This window comes from Zea mays, chromosome 1, assembly GCF_902167145.1.
Source record: "Zea mays cultivar B73 chromosome 1, Zm-B73-REFERENCE-NAM-5.0, whole genome shotgun sequence".
NCBI classification, from domain to species: Eukaryota; Viridiplantae; Streptophyta; class Magnoliopsida; order Poales; family Poaceae; genus Zea; species Zea mays.
The window spans coordinates 239,089,795-239,105,986 of record NC_050096.1 but is presented as its reverse complement, the minus strand read 5'-3'; the positions used below and the strand labels follow the sequence as shown (position 1 = coordinate 239,105,986).

Sequence of the window (16,192 nt, the reverse complement as noted above, 5' to 3'; positions counted from 1 at the left end):
TCTGTTATAGTTCTTGAAAATAAAAAAAGTCATTTTTCCAGTTAGTTATGTCTTCAGTTGTGCCGTGATTTTGGTTCACAAGTTCTTCATGTCACACAGCTGTAGGTTTAGGCATTAAAGGAGTAGAGATGGTCTCTATTCAAACAACAACAGCACCTAGCTTATAGGTAGAAATGACTTCTTCCTCAACTTCTCAGCCGACCATATCAACTCCAAAGCACTGCAAAACAGGTAATAAAGAATCAACCACATGACCATAAGGACAATAAAAGGAAGAAAGAAAGGGATAAGAAAAAAAAGCAATCCTAATATGCGGTTCCTAGCCAAGAAGAGTAGCAGCAAGGGAAACAGAAAACAAAGAACAAGAGGGGAATCGACACTGCTTCATGCGTACTGTGTGTCGCCACTTCACCTCACCTGGATGGCTTGCATATATCGATGATGAGGACAGACTGACTCCTCCTGTGCTTCTCATCCCTCGTCTCGCTTTTGTGTCCCAATCCTAGCCAACAACGTTGGCTAGAGTGCCTGTCTGCGCTCTCTACGACAGCTCAATGCAGAACTCCCTTCATAGCAAGTAGGTGAGCCATGAATTATCTGTTACTGTTTTCATCAGTTGAAAATTGGAGCGATAGAAGAATGGCCATACCTTGAACACTACTCCGTACTCACCCTGCCAAGTTCTCGTTCAGTTGAAAAATTGCATGTGATGGCTTTCAAAAATTCTATTGGCAAACATATTGGTTCTGCAGCTGGATCCTGCGGCTTCTTCTCCAATTTTTCACGTTCAAGTAACTCCACTATCTGTTCCTGATTGCTCAAGCACTTTTATAGAAAAAACAAAGAACATACTTATTTCAGACATGGATGAAGTTCCATTATATTATTAATATGGGAGCTCCAACTACAATTTCTCATAAATGCATCTAGCAGAATACGGAGCGAGCTCTCTTGTGGGCTAGCAAATTGATATGAGCTGTTTTGAATGAATCAATAGAAAATTATCAAAACAAATGAGGAATTTAAACAGAGAACTGTTGCACTACTTCATAGAATGTTATGAGTCATTCCCTGCTGCCAAGCTGCACTACCTGCAATTTTATTTTTCGAAGTTCACTTTATCTGTTTGCTGGCCTTAAAAAATTCAGCAGTTCTATCGCTAAGAAGTGCAATATAAAATATTGTAAAGAGGGAGCAAGAAACAGGCCTTGAAACAGCGCATACATAACATGGTCATGTGTTGACCCAAATTCCACCCCAAGACCAGGTGCAGATAGATGAGTTGTATCTGCTTCGACGTAATCCACGATCTTGTAGGTTCGAGAGGAGACCAGCGACAATATCGTGGTCATCGACGGACTGACCGATGGACTTGAGTTTATCGGAGGCGGCAGACGCACTGGACTCCAACGTGCCAGGTAGCAAACAACACTGATCTGTATCCCACACCAAGGCATGTTATTTTTGTTGCAAAGACCAAGGAAATGCAAAGTGAAGAATTTATTGACACTACATCAGTATGTGGTTTCAACAGGTCCAAAACAAATACAAGAAAAATGTAGAACCGTAGGATAGACTCACCATCTGATCAGCAAGCATTAGTACTGTTTTAAGTGAGAACTTTCTACTGCAGTAGTTAAATAAGCCCTTCAGACTTGGACCAAGCAGATCAATCACCATGACATTGTACTGCCCCTCCACCCCAAACCACTTAAGATGTGGAATCCCAGCTGCAAATCAGGGCATAAAAAGAAACAAATCAGTAAAATACCAGTGTAATTGGCTAACCAAATCCTACTGTGGTTGCACTTACTTCCACCCTACAATACTTAGTTTGTATAATAACACATTAATTGATCTATCAATTAATCATGCCACTAACTTAAATCATAAAATGCCATTAGTTTGGCATCACGCTGTAGAGCTAATTTAATGCTTATCTGTCTATGGATAGTGACATTCACGTACCAATGCCCAGTGTTGAAAATAAGAACATCATGGAAGCTACATGCCTCTACCCATGTTTGGTCAGGAATATCCACATCAACTCTGTAACCTTGCTTATATCCAAGAGATTCTTGAGGGACTCCATTTGGATTTCTTGACCACCTACAAAATGAGTGACATTGGGTTTGATAAAAAAATGACCAATAGAAGGGCAACAATATCCTACCATGAAAGAAAATGTTCTGAATCAACATTTAATTAACATAAAAAATCGAAGGAATCAAATAGGCAAAACTTAAGAAACTTTGTGACTGATAAGAGCACAGTTCTATTAACATTAATCCACTATTGCTTAAACCAGGTAGCGAGAATGGTCGACTGGGAGATAGTTCAATTTCAGCGCTTCCAAGTTACACCTAGAGTTGTAAACTGAAAGCAAGATATGCAGAGCTGAAATAAAGTTCTGGCATAAATAACAAAAGTTAAATATGCTTACTTATTCACAATTGCAGGCCATATGTCCGAGTAACCATTTTTTATGCTAGTATTAAATATGCTTACTTATTCACAATTGCACGACATAAATATCAGTAGAATGTATTCGCAGTTCACACTGGTAACCTACACAAAGCAAATGTCGACCAGTAAAAAAGTTAGGTATTAGTCTTCCAAAACTGGCAAAGTACCTCTTGCTGAATCTGAAGCACATAAGGAGCAGCAAAAAGCTAAAATGATTTCCCTAGATAAGCTTCTTAGTTATGTTTAGGAAATGGAAACTAAAACATATAGATTCATCAATTATGTTCGCATAGTCACACTATTACATGCCAAAATGGAAAAATGGGATAAAATGGAAAGCAGATCACATACCACTTGTTATATCCTTTAGAGAAGTCCCCTGTCAGGGAGGTCAGGAACCGTGTTAGGGGTGGGCATCGACGGTTTGGGATGCGAGGATGGCAATTGTCATAGAGGCAAATTCGCAGCGGGGCGCCACATGCTACAGAGGGTTGAGGGATGGCCGCTGTCAAAGGTGAGCACCTCCTGATGCTTGGATTTGATGGGTGGGAGGCACTCGACCCTAGGCATACGGTGGAAGGAGATGGACAGGTTGGCCAAGGAGACGCCGGTGAGGAACGACCCCGCAGCGCCCGTGCTTTAGGGAGGCTCGAAGATGGCGGCGATGGCGAGCTGCACTCTTTCCATCATTGAAGCAACTTTTTTAAGTACTAACCCCAAGAAAACAAGAATTGCGACCAGAAATGCATGAGAAGGAAGAACTCACCCCAACGCCCTCGAGCACGTTGACAATGTCGTAGATCCGGCGCCTCTCCACGCCGAGGCATTTGGCCGCTTCGTCCAGCCCGATGGACTCCACGTTGTCGCGGTTGTAGAGAACCATGAAGCTAAAAGCAGCACAGAGAATTGGGTCAGAACAGAACAGCAAAGAGAACTCAGTAGTTACAAATGTCCAGACGTGGCGAGGCATTAGACAGGAATAAGAACATGCAGATTACATCTGTTTAGATAGGTAGACCTGGTCAGTTCGGTCTTCAGCAATGACATGACTGAAACCATCATTCTTGAGCATCTAGATAATTTGGGAAACAGATGTTTAATTAGATCAAATCACTTGTATTAAACATTAACCACGGACACAAAATAAGATCAGGTAAAAGCTAAAAATCACCTGTCCACAGCCTCCACATCATGGAGATCATAACCCCTTCCCTCCCCTCCTCTATCTTCCTTCCCCTGCTGGATCTAACCTCGGGCTCCACCCACGAATCCAAACCCTAGCATGGACAGATTCGTCTCTTGGTGTGCGGGGAATGTGAGGAGGGAGCGTTGATGGGGGAGGAGGGAGCACGTGATTCAGTGAGGGGCAGGGCAGGGCTTCACCTCGAGCAAGTGGTCGATCTCCTGGTCGGGGCGCTCTCCGTCTCCGCGAGGAAGGCCTGGACCTTGCTGTCGTCCTCCTCGGCGTTGGGTGCGTGGAAGGAGAAGGAGATGAGGAAGCTGTCGGCGCCAAGCTAACTACGGATGGGGACGAGGACGCCGTGGGGGTCTCGCTCCCGGACCCGCTGCCACCGCGCGCGTCGGAGTCGGAGTCGGACTCCGTCGCCATGCGTGAGTCCACGTCCATCGCCGCCAGCCAAACTTCACCTCCTGCTGCTCCTAGGGTTTCGCGAACTAAGCATGGGGTCCTCCACGGCGGGGGAGGGGCACAGTGGAGGTGTGCGGCGGGGGCAGACGGCGCAGTGATGGGGAGAGGAGGAGGTACGGTGGATCCGTGGCACCTTCGGGCGAGATCCACGGCGGGGAAGGGGCGCGGTGTAGGGGTGCGGCGGGGGTAGGGGCGCGGTGTAGGGGAAATGCAGAACCGCGCGCGTCGGAGGGGAGGCGGGGGAACGAACGCGGGCGTGAGCGGGCGAACGGTGTGGATTCACGGAAGCGAACGGACGGTGCAGATTCACCGAAGGCAGAACACAAAAAGGCAGGCTACTATTACTTACTTAATAAGTAGTAGAGATATGCGTCTTTTTTCTTTAGGTTTTCTTCTCTATACCCCAAGCTCTCTCTATCTTCTTCTTGCTAGTGGGTGTCTGCTTGCACTGTTTTTTTACCCTTCTAATATATTGGAGCCGTAAACCGTCTGCCTCTTTCTTTAAAAAAATAAAGTAAAATAAAACTTACATTCCTTATTATTTTTGAACTGAACCCATAATGAATACACGGTCTATATTTGAAGTCGACAAAAAAAGATCTCGTTTGTTTCGTTAGAATTGAATTCCATTTTAATTATTATAACGTAGACAAAACTAATTAAGTTTATATATTTATATATATAACATATTTATATATTATCATAAATCATATGAGAGAGATAGTTATATATTACATTTATATTATAGCGAAACAAGTAGAAGAGTGTGCTATAAGTTGTAAATCGAAAAAATAACATGTAAATCTATAGAATCAATTTTCATCTCCCACCATATTAATTTGAGATAGGCTTATATGATAACTTTGAAAAGTAGTGGAATGTCACATTCTAAAAAAATAACATATTCTATTAGTAAAATTCCAATTCCTCAAAATAAAAGGAAATAAATGGGAGCTTACTGAAAACTCGAAAGGTACTTAGATCCATAGAATTCTACTCAACTGGAGCCTCGCGACATGTTGACCCGACGGAGGACCGGGCTTATAAACTGGGTGCGCAGGCCCAGCTGCTGCCAGAGCGCAGTCTGGAGCTGAGGAACCCTTGTGTAGTTGTGTGCCTGCCTGTCAACTGTCGTATACCCATCCATAATCTAAGGTCTCGCTCGTCGGCGTGGTTCGGAGAGGCCACGGCCACCCACCCACCCATGGCGGAGAGGCTGGAGGCGGCCGCTTCCGACGAGTACACGCAGGACGGCACGGTGGACCTCCACGGAAACCCGGTGCTCCGGTCCAGGCGGGGCGGGTGGAGAGCCTGCGGCTTCGTCGTAGGTACGGAGCTGCCTCCTATAGACTACTAGTACATCATGAATCATCCTTGTGCTGCCGCCATGCATGCTCCTCAGAGCTAAGCGGTGGAGAGCTCGATCGGCCTTCTTCTCAACACCCCTGCCTGTCAAAGCTGTACTGTCGTTTTCCATGGTTGAAAACTGTACTGTCGTGTCTTCCGACGGTGCACGAACGCAGTTTCGCAACCAAAACAAAAAAGAATGAAAACGAACCAGAGAACTCTAGCTACCCTGTTTTTCCTCACCCGCTAAACCAGGCTACTGTTAATTAGTAAATTACTGGCGCAAAGCTTGTACTAGTTTAGTAGCTCTGGCGGTTTGGTAGGAACAGAGGAACACAGGATCCACGGTAGGCGGGCTGGTTGGCTTTGGATCTTTCTCCGGTTGTTGCGGGGCGATTCCAGTCCTCGCAACCGTCGTCTCTTTATCATTTCGAGCGGATCTACTGTAGTATACGAGGAAATGTAATGTCACATAGAGCTAGTTCAGGCCAACTGAACATATTACAAAAAGAATATATCTCATATATATATATATATATATATATATATATATATATATATATATATATATATATATATATATATATATATATATATATATATATATATATATATATATATATATATATATATATATATAAACGATACCCTTCTCTCTGGAAGGGCAAACGATATGGTATCGCCTCCTTCCTGCAGGCTGATTCTGAGCCTTGCTGCTGTCCGGTGACGAAAACCACAGGTAACCGCTGGGGACTTCGCTGATTCTGAGCCTTGCGGCTGTCACCTAGCGTTTGGAACTAATTAGCCTTGTGCTAATCGAGGCTTTGCCACGCTTCCGTCGGACTTCGGCTAAGCGCTCCCACCCAGGACAAGCGAGACACGTTCTCTTCTGTCTGTCCGTTTCCTGTTGTTCCAGACCTTGGAGATGCGTGTGCGCCCTGTCATGACTCATGAGTGCGTTGCTATTTATTACTACTACATGCATACAGTGCACATACGTGGCCAACTATTCAAGAGATGTTCGTCAGAGTAATAAACAGATAGAGATAAAGATACAGATTTTTCTTATCCTCCAATTGCGGACGCGCGCAGTGTACGAGGTGTTCGAGCGGATGGCGTACTACGGCATCTCCTCCAACCTGGTCCTGTACCTGACCAAGAAGATGCACCAGGGCGTGGTGCCGTCGGCGAACAACGTCACCAACTGGGTCGGCACCATCTGGATGACGCCCATCATCGGCGCCTATGTCGCCGACGCGCACCTCGGCCGCTACCGGACCTTCATGGTCGCCTCCGTCATCTACCTCAGCGTGAGTCCGCCGCCGTTCGCCTCCGTCTCTATCCGGAGTGTCCGCCTATCCTCATCTTAATAATCACAAAAAAAAAGGGCCCACGCCACAGTGATCTTTATATAGGCCGTCAATATTGTGTCGTCCGTCACTCAGGGCATGATCCTGCTGACGCTGGCGGTGTCGCTGCCGGCGCTGCGGCCGCCCAAGTGCGGCGCGGGAACGGCGGACCCGGACTGCGTGCACAAGGCGACGAGCGAGCAGCTGGGCGTCTTCTTCCTGGCCCTGTACATCCTCGCCGTGGGCACGGGCGGCACCAAGCCCAACATCTCCACCATCGGCGCCGACCAGTTCGACGACGCGCACCCGCGGGAGCGCGCCCACAAGCTCTCCTTCTTCAACTGGTGGATGTTCAGCATCTTCTTCGGCACGCTCTTCGCCAACACCGTGCTCGTCTACATCCAGGACACCGTCGGCTGGGCCGTGGGCTACGCGCTGCCCACGCTGGGCCTCGCCGTCTCCATCGCCGTCTTCACCGCCGGCACGCCATTCTACCGCCACAAGCCCACCTCCGCCGAAAGCCCCTTCGCCAAGATGGCCAGGGTCATCGTGGCGGCCGCCAGGAAGCTGGACGTCCCCGTGCCCGTGGACCCGCGCGACCTGCACGAGCTCGACGCCGAGCACTACGCCAAGAGGAACGTGGCCCCGCTCCCGCACACGCCCAACCTCAGCGTACTCAGCAAGGCGGCGGTCAAGACCGGCGCGGCCACGTCGCGGTGGTCGCTCAGCACCGTCACGCAGGTGGAGGAGACCAAGCAGATGCTCAAGATGCTCCCCGTGCTGGCCATCACGTTCGTGCCCAGCGCCATGATGGCGCAGATCAACACGCTGTTCGTCAAGCAGGGCACCACGCTGGACCGCCACGTCGGCCGCCACTTCGAGATCCCGCCGGCGAGCCTCCAGGGCTTCGTCACCATCTCCATGCTGCTCGCCGTCGTGCTCTACGACCGCGCCTTCATGCCGTTCGCGCGCCGCGTCACGGCCAACCCGCGCGGCATCTCGCTGCTGCAGCGCATGAGCGTCGGCCTCGTCATCCACATCCTCATCATGGCCATCGCGTCGCTCACGGAGCGCCACCGCCTGGCGGTGGCGCGCGACCACGGCCTCTACGACAGCAAGGGCACCACGGTCCCGCTCACCATATTCGTCCTGCTCCCGCAGTTCGTGCTCATGGGCGTGGCCGACGCCTTCCTTGAGGTGGCCAAGATCGAGTTCTTCTACGACCAGGCGCCCGAGGGCATGAAGAGCCTCGGCACCTCGTACGCCATGACCAGCCTCGGCATCGGCAACTTCCTCAGCAGCGCGCTGCTCTCAGCTGTGTCGCACATCACCAGGCGCCACGGCCGGACCGGCTGGATCCTCAATAACCTCAACGCATCGCGCCTGGACAAGTACTACGCCTTCTTCGCCATTCTCAACTGCGCCAACCTCGTCGCCTTCTTCTTCGTGTGCCGCTTCTACGTGTACAACGCCGAGGTATCCCACGTCGTCGACGCCGGGAGCAGTAAGCAGAAGCGGGAAGTGCCCATGGCGATGCAGCCGCCGGCCGTGGGCGCAGTGGACGCCACCCTATAGGACTAGTGTTCCGGTCCATTACAAATGTAGTTGTCATACTCATACGTACCGGTCATACATACGTGACGTGAAGGATGAAGCGCCGCGTGTACAGTGCTGTAATCTCTACGTACATGCACCTGCAATGGATATGTGAAAGTAGTACGAGAAGCTCTGCAGTGACGGTTAAAAAGCGTTTTTTTATCGTTAGTACTATAGCAAGTGGAAATCGACGGTTATGTTAGAACCTCATTGGCGGTTTTCTTAAAAAACACTATCAGAATCTTAACTCTTTGCTGAGTGCTCGACACTTTGCCGATGTTTTTTGTCGGGCACTCGGCAAAGCTCTATACTCGGTAATGACCGCGTTTACCGAGAGCAGGACTCTCGGCACAGACTCGGCGAACGGCGGCGCTCGACAAAGGGTTGTCAGCAGCCGTCTATAGCTGACGGCCGTTATCTTTACCGAGAGCCGGACTTTGGCACTCGGCAAATAAACTTCTTTGCCTAGTGTCCTACGTCTGACTCTCGGCACAGTGCAGTTTGCCGAGTGTCACCATTGGATACTCGGCAAAGTATATTTTTATTTTTTTATTTTTCTAGCCAAACTTTTTTGGTTTGTGCTTACACTATGTAGACTTATATGTACCATTTTTACATAATTATAAAAGTGTTTCCTATAACTATTAGATTTAGTTCGTTTAATTGAATTTTCTCGGATAATTCAGATTTAAACTGCAAGACACTCGAAACATGGAAAACCTTGCATGCAAAAATGATATTCATGTTATTCACTACACCAAAATCATACACTTCATATTGTTTTTAACTTCCTACAGCTTTTATAACAAACCATAGGAAATAAATAACTTCCAAGAGGCAACTCATAGCTCTACAAAATAAACATAACTTCATACCATATATTATAAAAGCTGTATGAAGTTAGCTTTCACATGCTGACCCGTGTGTTCGGCTAAACGAGCCGCTAACTTCCTAGAGGCAGCCGTAGGAAGTTAGCATGACCAGCTAACTTCCTACGGCCTCCTCTAGGAAGTTAGCTTTTAGTTGCTGATCCACGGTTGTGGTCAAACGAAAAGCTAACTTCCTACGACCGACTCTAGGAAGTTAGCATGTGCAGCTAACTTCCTACGGCCTCCTCTAGAAAGTTAGATTTCAGCTTTTGACCATTTAAACGAAAAGCTAACTTCCTACGACTGGATCTAGGAAGTTAGCTGCCCAGCTAACTTCCTACGACCTCCTCTAGGAAGTTAGATTTCAACTTTTTTCGGGGACCATAATTAGGGGTACCCTCAAGGCTCCTAAATCTCAGCTGGTAACCCCCATCAGCACAAAGCTGCAAAGGCCTGATGGGTGCGATTAAGTCAAGGATCGGTCCATTCAGGGGACACGATCGCGCCTCGCCCGAGCCCAGCCTCGGGCAAGGGCAGCCGACCCCGGAGGGTTTACGTCTCGCCCGAGGACCCCCTCCAGCAATGGACACACCTTCGGCTCGCCCGAGGCCCAGTCTTCACCAAGAAGCAACCTTGGCCAAATCGCCACGCCAACCGACCAAATCGCAGGGGCATTTAATGCAAAGGTGGCCTGACACCTTTATCCTGACGCGCGTCCTCCAGTTGATAGAGCCGAAGTGACCGTAGTCACTTCGCCGCTCCACTGACCAGCCTGACAAGAGGACAGCGCCGCCTGCGCCGCTCCGACTGCTGTGCCACACGACAGAGTGAGGCTGACAGCAGCCAAGCCCGGCCCCAGGCGCCATAGGAAACTCCGCTTCGCCCGACCCCAGGGCTCGGACTCGGGCTCAGCCCCGGAAGACGACGAACTTCGCTTCGCCCGACCCCAGGGATCGGACTCGGGCTCAGCCCCGGAAGACGACGAACTCCGCTTCGCCCGACCCCAGGGCTCGGACTCGGGCTCAGCCCCGGAAGACGACGAACTCCGCTTCGCCCGACCCTAGGGCTCGGACTCGGGCTCAGCCCCGGAAGACGACGAACTCCGCTTCGCCCGACCCCAGGGCTCGGAATTGGGCTCAGCCCCGGAAGGCGACGAACCCCGCTTCGCCCGACCCCAGGGCTCGGACTCGGGCTCAGCCCCAGAAGACGACGAACTCCACTTCGCCCGACCCTAGGGCTCGGACTCAGCCCTGGCCTCAGCCGACGGTCTCTGCCTCGCCCGATCCAGGGGCTCGGACTCGACCTCGGCCTCGGAAGACAGACTCGACCTCGACCTCGGAGGAGCCTCCACCTCGCCCAACCTAGGGCTCGGACCGACCACGTCACAGGAGGCGCCATCATTACCCTACCCCAAGCTGACTCAGGCTACGGGGAACAAGACCGGCGTCCCATCTGGCTCGCTCCGCTAAACAAGTAATGATGGCGCCCCGCACGCTCTATGACGACGGCGGCTCTCAGCCCCCTTACGGAAGCAAGGGGACGTCAGCAAGGTCTCGATAGCCCCGACAGCTGTCCTTCCGCCAGGCTCCAGCGCTCCTCCGACGGTCACGACACCACACGAACCGGGTGCCAAAACCTCTCCGGCTGCCACGATGGCATGTACTTAGGGCGCTAGCTCTCCTCCGCTAGACACGTTAGCACACTGCTACACCCCCCATTGTACACTTGGATCCTTTCCTTACGCCTATAAAAGGAAGGTCCAGGGCCCTCTTACAGGAGGTTGGCCGCGCGGGGAAGGACGGGACGGTGCTCACGTGAGGCCGCTCGCTCCCTCTCGCGTGGACGCTTGTAACCCCCTACTGCAAGCGCACCCGACCTGGGCGCGGGACAAACACGAAGGCCGCGGGATTTCACCTCTCACGCCTGCCTCCCTCCGGCTTCTTCCCCCCTTCGCGCTCCGTCTCGCGCCGACCCATCTGGGCTGGGGCACGCGGCGACAATTTACTCGTCGGTCCAGGGACCCCCGGGTTTCGAAACGCCGACAGTTGGCGCGCCAGGTAGGGGCCTGCTGCGTGTTGACGAACAGCTTCCCGTCAAGCTCCAGATGGGCAGTCTCCAGCAACCTTTCCAGCCCGGGACGGTACTCCGTTTCGAGAGTCTTGAGTTCATGTCCCTCAACAGCAGCTACGACATGATACTCCTTCCCCCGCCGCGCGACAGCGACAATGGCGGCCGACAGCCCGCCCGCCGGCGGCGGAATCGACGACGTCTTCCCCGCGTGGTGAAAGAACAACATTCGAGCTCGCCCCGTCCCCTCCCCCGCCGACGGAGGAGGAGGCGGAGCAACCAAGGCCAAGCAGGAGGCGGCACCTTGTCGGCTGTCGAGCGAGTCGACGGCGCCGGCGCCCCAACGGGGGGCACGTCGGGCATCGACCTCGCGCCTGAGACGAAGACGAGCGCCGTCTCCCCGCAACACGCCAATCCCAAGCAAACGGACGACGCCAGCACGCTCGCGAAGAACTTGCTGGACGTCACCCTCGTACCTGAGACGACGGTGCAGTCAGCCCCTGACGTGACTTCGTCACCGCCCGTCGACCAAGAGGTACCAACCGATTCCCACCTCACGCCTTTTGGATTCAGCCTCGACCCACCAAGCGACTTCGCTTTGGTGGACGCTCTCGTAGAGGCGAGTCCAAACCCTCTGGGGTATCGTATGCGGTCACCCTGGGACCGGCTGACGACCGTCTCGACCTATGGGCCCTCGGGGTCCGAGGAAGATGACGAGCCCGACTTCTGTTGGGATTTCTTCGGACTTGGTAACCCCAGTGCCATGCGGGACTTTATGACCGCGTGCGACTACTGCCTTTCCGACTGTTCCGACGGTAGCCGCAGCCTCGACGACGAGGACTGCGGCCCAAGTCGTGAATGTTTCCACGTCGATCTAGGGGGTCCCGACGAAGGCAACCATCTTGGTATGCCAGAGAACGGTGATCTCCCTAGGCCTGTGCCTCGCGTTGACATCCTTCGGGAGCTAGCTGTGGTCCCCATCCCGGCGGGGGGTCATGACCCACAACTCGAGCAAATCCGCGAGATGCAGGCCAGGCTCGACGAGGGGGCAGGAACACTTGAGCCGATCCGCTGGGACATCGGGCAGGAATGGGCGGGCCAACCTCCGGCCGGAGAAGTGCGTCATCTACCCTAGGGTATCCAGCACCACATTGCCGACGATGTCAGGGTAAGGCCGCCACCGACTTCTAGTGGAGTCGGCCAGAACCTGGCTGCAACGACAATACTTCTCCGCGCGATGCTGGAGCCATCAACCATCGAGGGGCGACGAATTCAGGGAGAGCTCAAGAATCTCCTGGAGGATGCCGCGGTCCGACGGGCCGAAAGCTCCGCCTCCCGAAGGTAGGGGTACCCCTCGGAACATCGCGCCGCGACTTCCCGATTCATGCGGGAAGCCTCGGTCCACACCGGGCGCACGCGCAACACAGCGCCTGCGGCCCCGGGTCGCCTCGGCAACGAGCACCATCACCGCAACCGTCGGGCCCACCTCGACGAGAGGGTGCGCCGAGGCTACCACCCCAGGCGTGGGGGACGCTACGACAGCGGGGAGGATCGAAGTCCCTCGCCCGAACCACCCGGTCCGCAGGCTTTCAGCCGCGCCATACGACGAGCGCCGTTCCCGACCCGGTTCCGAACCCCGACTACTATCACAAAGTACTCGGGGGAGACGAGACCGGAACTGTGGCTCGCGAACTACCGGCTGGCCTGCCAACTGGGTGGAACGGACGATGACAACCTCATCATCCGCAACCTCCCCTGTTCCTTTCCGACACCGCTCACGCCTGGCTGGAACACCTGCCTCCGGGGCAGATCTCCAACTGGGACGACCTGGTCCAAGCCTTCGTCGGCAATTTCCAGGGCACATACGTGCGCCCTGGAAACTCCTGGGATCTCCGAAGGTGCCGACAGCAGCCGGGAGAGTCTCTCCGGGACTACATCCGACGATTCTCGAAGCAGCGCACCGAGCTGCCCAACATCACCGATTCGGATATCATCGGCGCGTTCCTCGCCGGCACCACCTGCCGCGACCTGGTGAGCAAGCTGGGTCGCAAGACCCCCACCAGGGCAAGCGAGCTGATGGACATCGCCACCAAGTTCGCCTCTAGCCAGGAGGCGGTCGAGGCCATCTTCCGGAAGGACAAGCAGCCCCAGGGCCGCCCACCGGAAGATGTCCCCGAGGCGTCAACTCAGCGCGGCGCCAAGAAGAAAGGCAAGAAGAAGTCGCAAGCGAAACGCGACGCCGCCGACGCGGACCTTGTCGCCGCCGCCGAGTACAAGAACCCTCGAAAACCTCCCGGAGGTGCCAACCTCTTCTACAAGATGCTCAAGGAGCCGTGCCCCTATCATTAGGGGCCCGTCAAGCACACCCTTGAGAAGTGCGCCATGCTTCGGCGCCACTTTCACAAGGCCGGGCCACCCGCGGAGGGTGGCAGGGCTCGCGACGACGATAAGAAGGAAGATCACCAGGCAGGAGAGTTCCCCGAGGTCCGCGACTGCTTCATGATCTACGGTGGGCAAGTGGCGAACGCCTCGGCTCGGCACCGCAAGCAGGAGTGTCGGGAGATCTCTTCGGTAAAGGTGGTGGCGCCAGTCTACCTAGACTGGTCCGACAAGCCCATCACCTTCGACCAAGACGACCACCCCGACCGCGTGCCGAGCCCGGGGAAATACCCGCTCGTTGTCAACCCCGTCATCGGCAACGTCAGGCTCACCAAGGTCCTCATGAACGGAGGCAGCAGCCTCAACATCATCTACGCCGAGACCCTCGGGCTCATGCGGGTCGATCTGTCCTCCGTCCGGGCAGGCGCAGCGCCTTTCCACGGGATCATCCCCGGGAAGCGCGTCCAGCCCCTCGGACGACTCGACCTACCCGCCTGCTTTGGGACACCCTCCAACTTCCGAAGGGAGACCCTCACGTTCGAGGTGGTCGGGTTCCGAGGAACCTACCACGCAGTATTGGGGAGGCCGTGCTACGCTAAGTTCATGGCCGTCCCCAACTACACCTACCTCAAGCTCAAGATGTCGGGCCCCAATGGGGTCATCACCGTCGGCCGCATGTACCGACACGCGTACGAATGTGACGTGGAGTGCGTGGAGTACGCCGAGGCCCTCGCCGAATCCGAGGCCCTCATCGCCGACCTGGAGAGCCTCTCTAAGGAGGCGCCAGACGTGAAGCGCCACGCCGGCAACTTCGAGCCAGCGGAGACGGTTAAATCCGTCCCTCTCGACCCCAGCAATGACGCCTCCAAGCAAATCTGGACCGGCTCCGAGCTCGATCCCAAATAGGAAGCAGTGCTCGTCGACTTTCTCCGCGCAAACACCGACGTTTTCGCGTGGAGTCCCTCGGCATGCCCGGCATACCGAGGGATGTCGCCGAGCACTCGCTGGATATCCGAGCTGGAGCCCGGCCCGTGAAGCAGCCTCTGCGCCGATTCGACGAAGAAAAGCGCAGAGCCATAGGCAACGAGATCCACAAGCTAATGGCGGCAGGGTTCATCAAAGAGGTATTCCATCCCGAATGGCTTGCCAACCCTGTGCTTGTGAGAAAGAAAGGAGGGAAATGGCGGATGTGTGTAGACTACACTGGTCTAAACAAAGCATGTCCGAAAGTTCCCTATCCTTTGCCTCGCATCGATCAAATCGTGGATTCCTCTGCTGGATGCGAAACCCTGTCTTTCCTCGATGCCTACTCAGGGTATCACCAAATTAGGATGAAAGAGTCTGACCAGCTCACGACCTCTTTCATCACACCTTTCGGCATGTACTGCTATGTTACCATGCCGTTCGGTTTGAGGAATGCGGGTGCGACATACCAACGGTGCATGAACCATGTGTTTGGCGAACACATTGGCCGAACGATTGAGGCTTACGTCGATGACATCGTAGTCAAGACGAGGAAAGCCTCCGACCTCCTTTCCGACCTTGAAGTGACATTCCGATGCCTCAAGGCGAAAGACGTGAAGCTCAATCCCGAAAAGTGTGTCTTCGGGGTTCCCCGAGGCATGCTCTTGGGGTTCATCGTCTCCGAGCGAGGCATCGAGGCCAACCCAGAGAAGATCGCGGCCATCACCAGCATGGGGCCCATCAAGGACTTGAAAGGCGTACAGAGAGTCATGGGATGCCTTGCGGCTCTGAGCCGCTTCATCTCGCGCCTCGGCGAAAGAGGCCTACCTCTGTACCGCCTCTTAAGGAAGGCCGAGTGCTTCACTTGGACCCCTGAGGCCGAGGAAGCCCTTGGGAACCTGAAGGCGCTCCTCACGAACGCGCCCATCTTGGTGTCCCCCGCTGCCGGAGAAGCCCTCTTGATCTACGTCGCCGCGACCACTCAGGTGGTTAGCGCCGCGATTGTGGTTGAGAGACGAGAAGAGGGGCATGCATTGCCCGTCCAGAGGCCAGTCTACTTCATCAGTGAGGTACTGTCCGAGACCAAGATCTGCTACCCACAAATTCAGAAGCTGCTGTACGCGGTGATCCTAACGCGGCGGAAACTGCGACACTACTTCGAGTCTCATCCGATAACTGTGGTGTCATCCTTCCCCCTGGGGGAGATCATCCAGTGCCGAGAGGCCTCGGGTAGAATTGCAAAGTGGGCGGTGGAAATCATGGGCGAGACGATCTCGTTCGCCCCTCGGAAGGCCATCAAGTCCCAGGTCTTGGCGAACTTCGTGGCTGAATGGGTCGACACCCAGCTCCCAACAGCTCCGATCCAACCGGAACTCTGGACCATGTTCTTCGACGGGTCGCTGATGAAGACAGGAGCAGGCGCAGGCCTGCTCTTCATCTCGCCCCTTGGGAAGCACCTACGCTACGTGCTACGCCTCCACTTCCCGGCGTCCAACAATGTGGCTGAG

The 16,192-nt window shown here is 53.9% G+C and overlaps 2 protein-coding genes and 2 long non-coding RNA genes across 5 annotated transcripts; 1 reads left to right on the top strand and 3 right to left on the bottom strand.

The window, feature by feature from the left end:
• Positions 1 to 36: 36 nt before the first annotated feature.
• LOC103643477 (uncharacterized) lies at positions 37 to 732 on the bottom strand. The gene is made up of 3 exons (XR_561037.4): positions 673 to 732; positions 418 to 566; positions 37 to 220 (listed from the first exon to the last, which is right to left on the bottom strand). It is a non-coding gene; the product is annotated as an uncharacterized lncRNA (long non-coding RNA).
• A 901-nt stretch (positions 733 to 1,633) lies between these two features.
• LOC109943755 (uncharacterized) lies at positions 1,634 to 2,528 on the bottom strand. The gene is made up of 3 exons (XR_002266834.1): positions 2,444 to 2,528; positions 1,969 to 2,109; positions 1,634 to 1,730 (listed from the first exon to the last, which is right to left on the bottom strand). It is a non-coding gene; the product is annotated as an uncharacterized lncRNA (long non-coding RNA).
• Positions 2,529 to 2,840: 312 nt separating this feature from the next.
• Positions 2,841 to 3,811, bottom strand: LOC103643476 (E2F transcription factor-like E2FF). The gene is made up of 4 exons (XM_020547255.2): positions 3,638 to 3,811; positions 3,465 to 3,538; positions 3,233 to 3,353; positions 2,841 to 3,138 (listed from the first exon to the last, which is right to left on the bottom strand). The coding sequence occupies exons 2-4, from the start codon at positions 3,536 to 3,538 to the stop codon at positions 3,106 to 3,108; spliced, it is 228 nt and encodes a 75-aa protein (XP_020402844.1). The 5' UTR covers positions 3,638 to 3,811; the 3' UTR covers positions 2,841 to 3,105.
• Positions 3,812 to 5,117: 1,306 nt separating this feature from the next.
• Positions 5,118 to 8,566, top strand: LOC103643475 (protein NRT1/ PTR FAMILY 5.2). Of its 2 annotated transcripts, none has more exons than XM_008666668.4 (3): positions 5,118 to 5,442; positions 6,554 to 6,771; positions 6,907 to 8,566. In XM_008666668.4, exons 1-3 carry the CDS (start codon positions 5,319 to 5,321, stop codon positions 8,383 to 8,385), a joined length of 1,821 nt encoding a protein of 606 aa, XP_008664890.1. In that variant the 5' UTR covers positions 5,118 to 5,318; the 3' UTR covers positions 8,386 to 8,566. The 2 variants fall into 2 exon arrangements, with proteins under 2 accessions (XP_008664890.1, XP_023157107.1); XM_023301339.2 differs by having other exon boundaries at positions 5,119 to 5,442; positions 6,877 to 8,566.
• Positions 8,567 to 16,192: the final 7,626 nt, after the last annotated feature.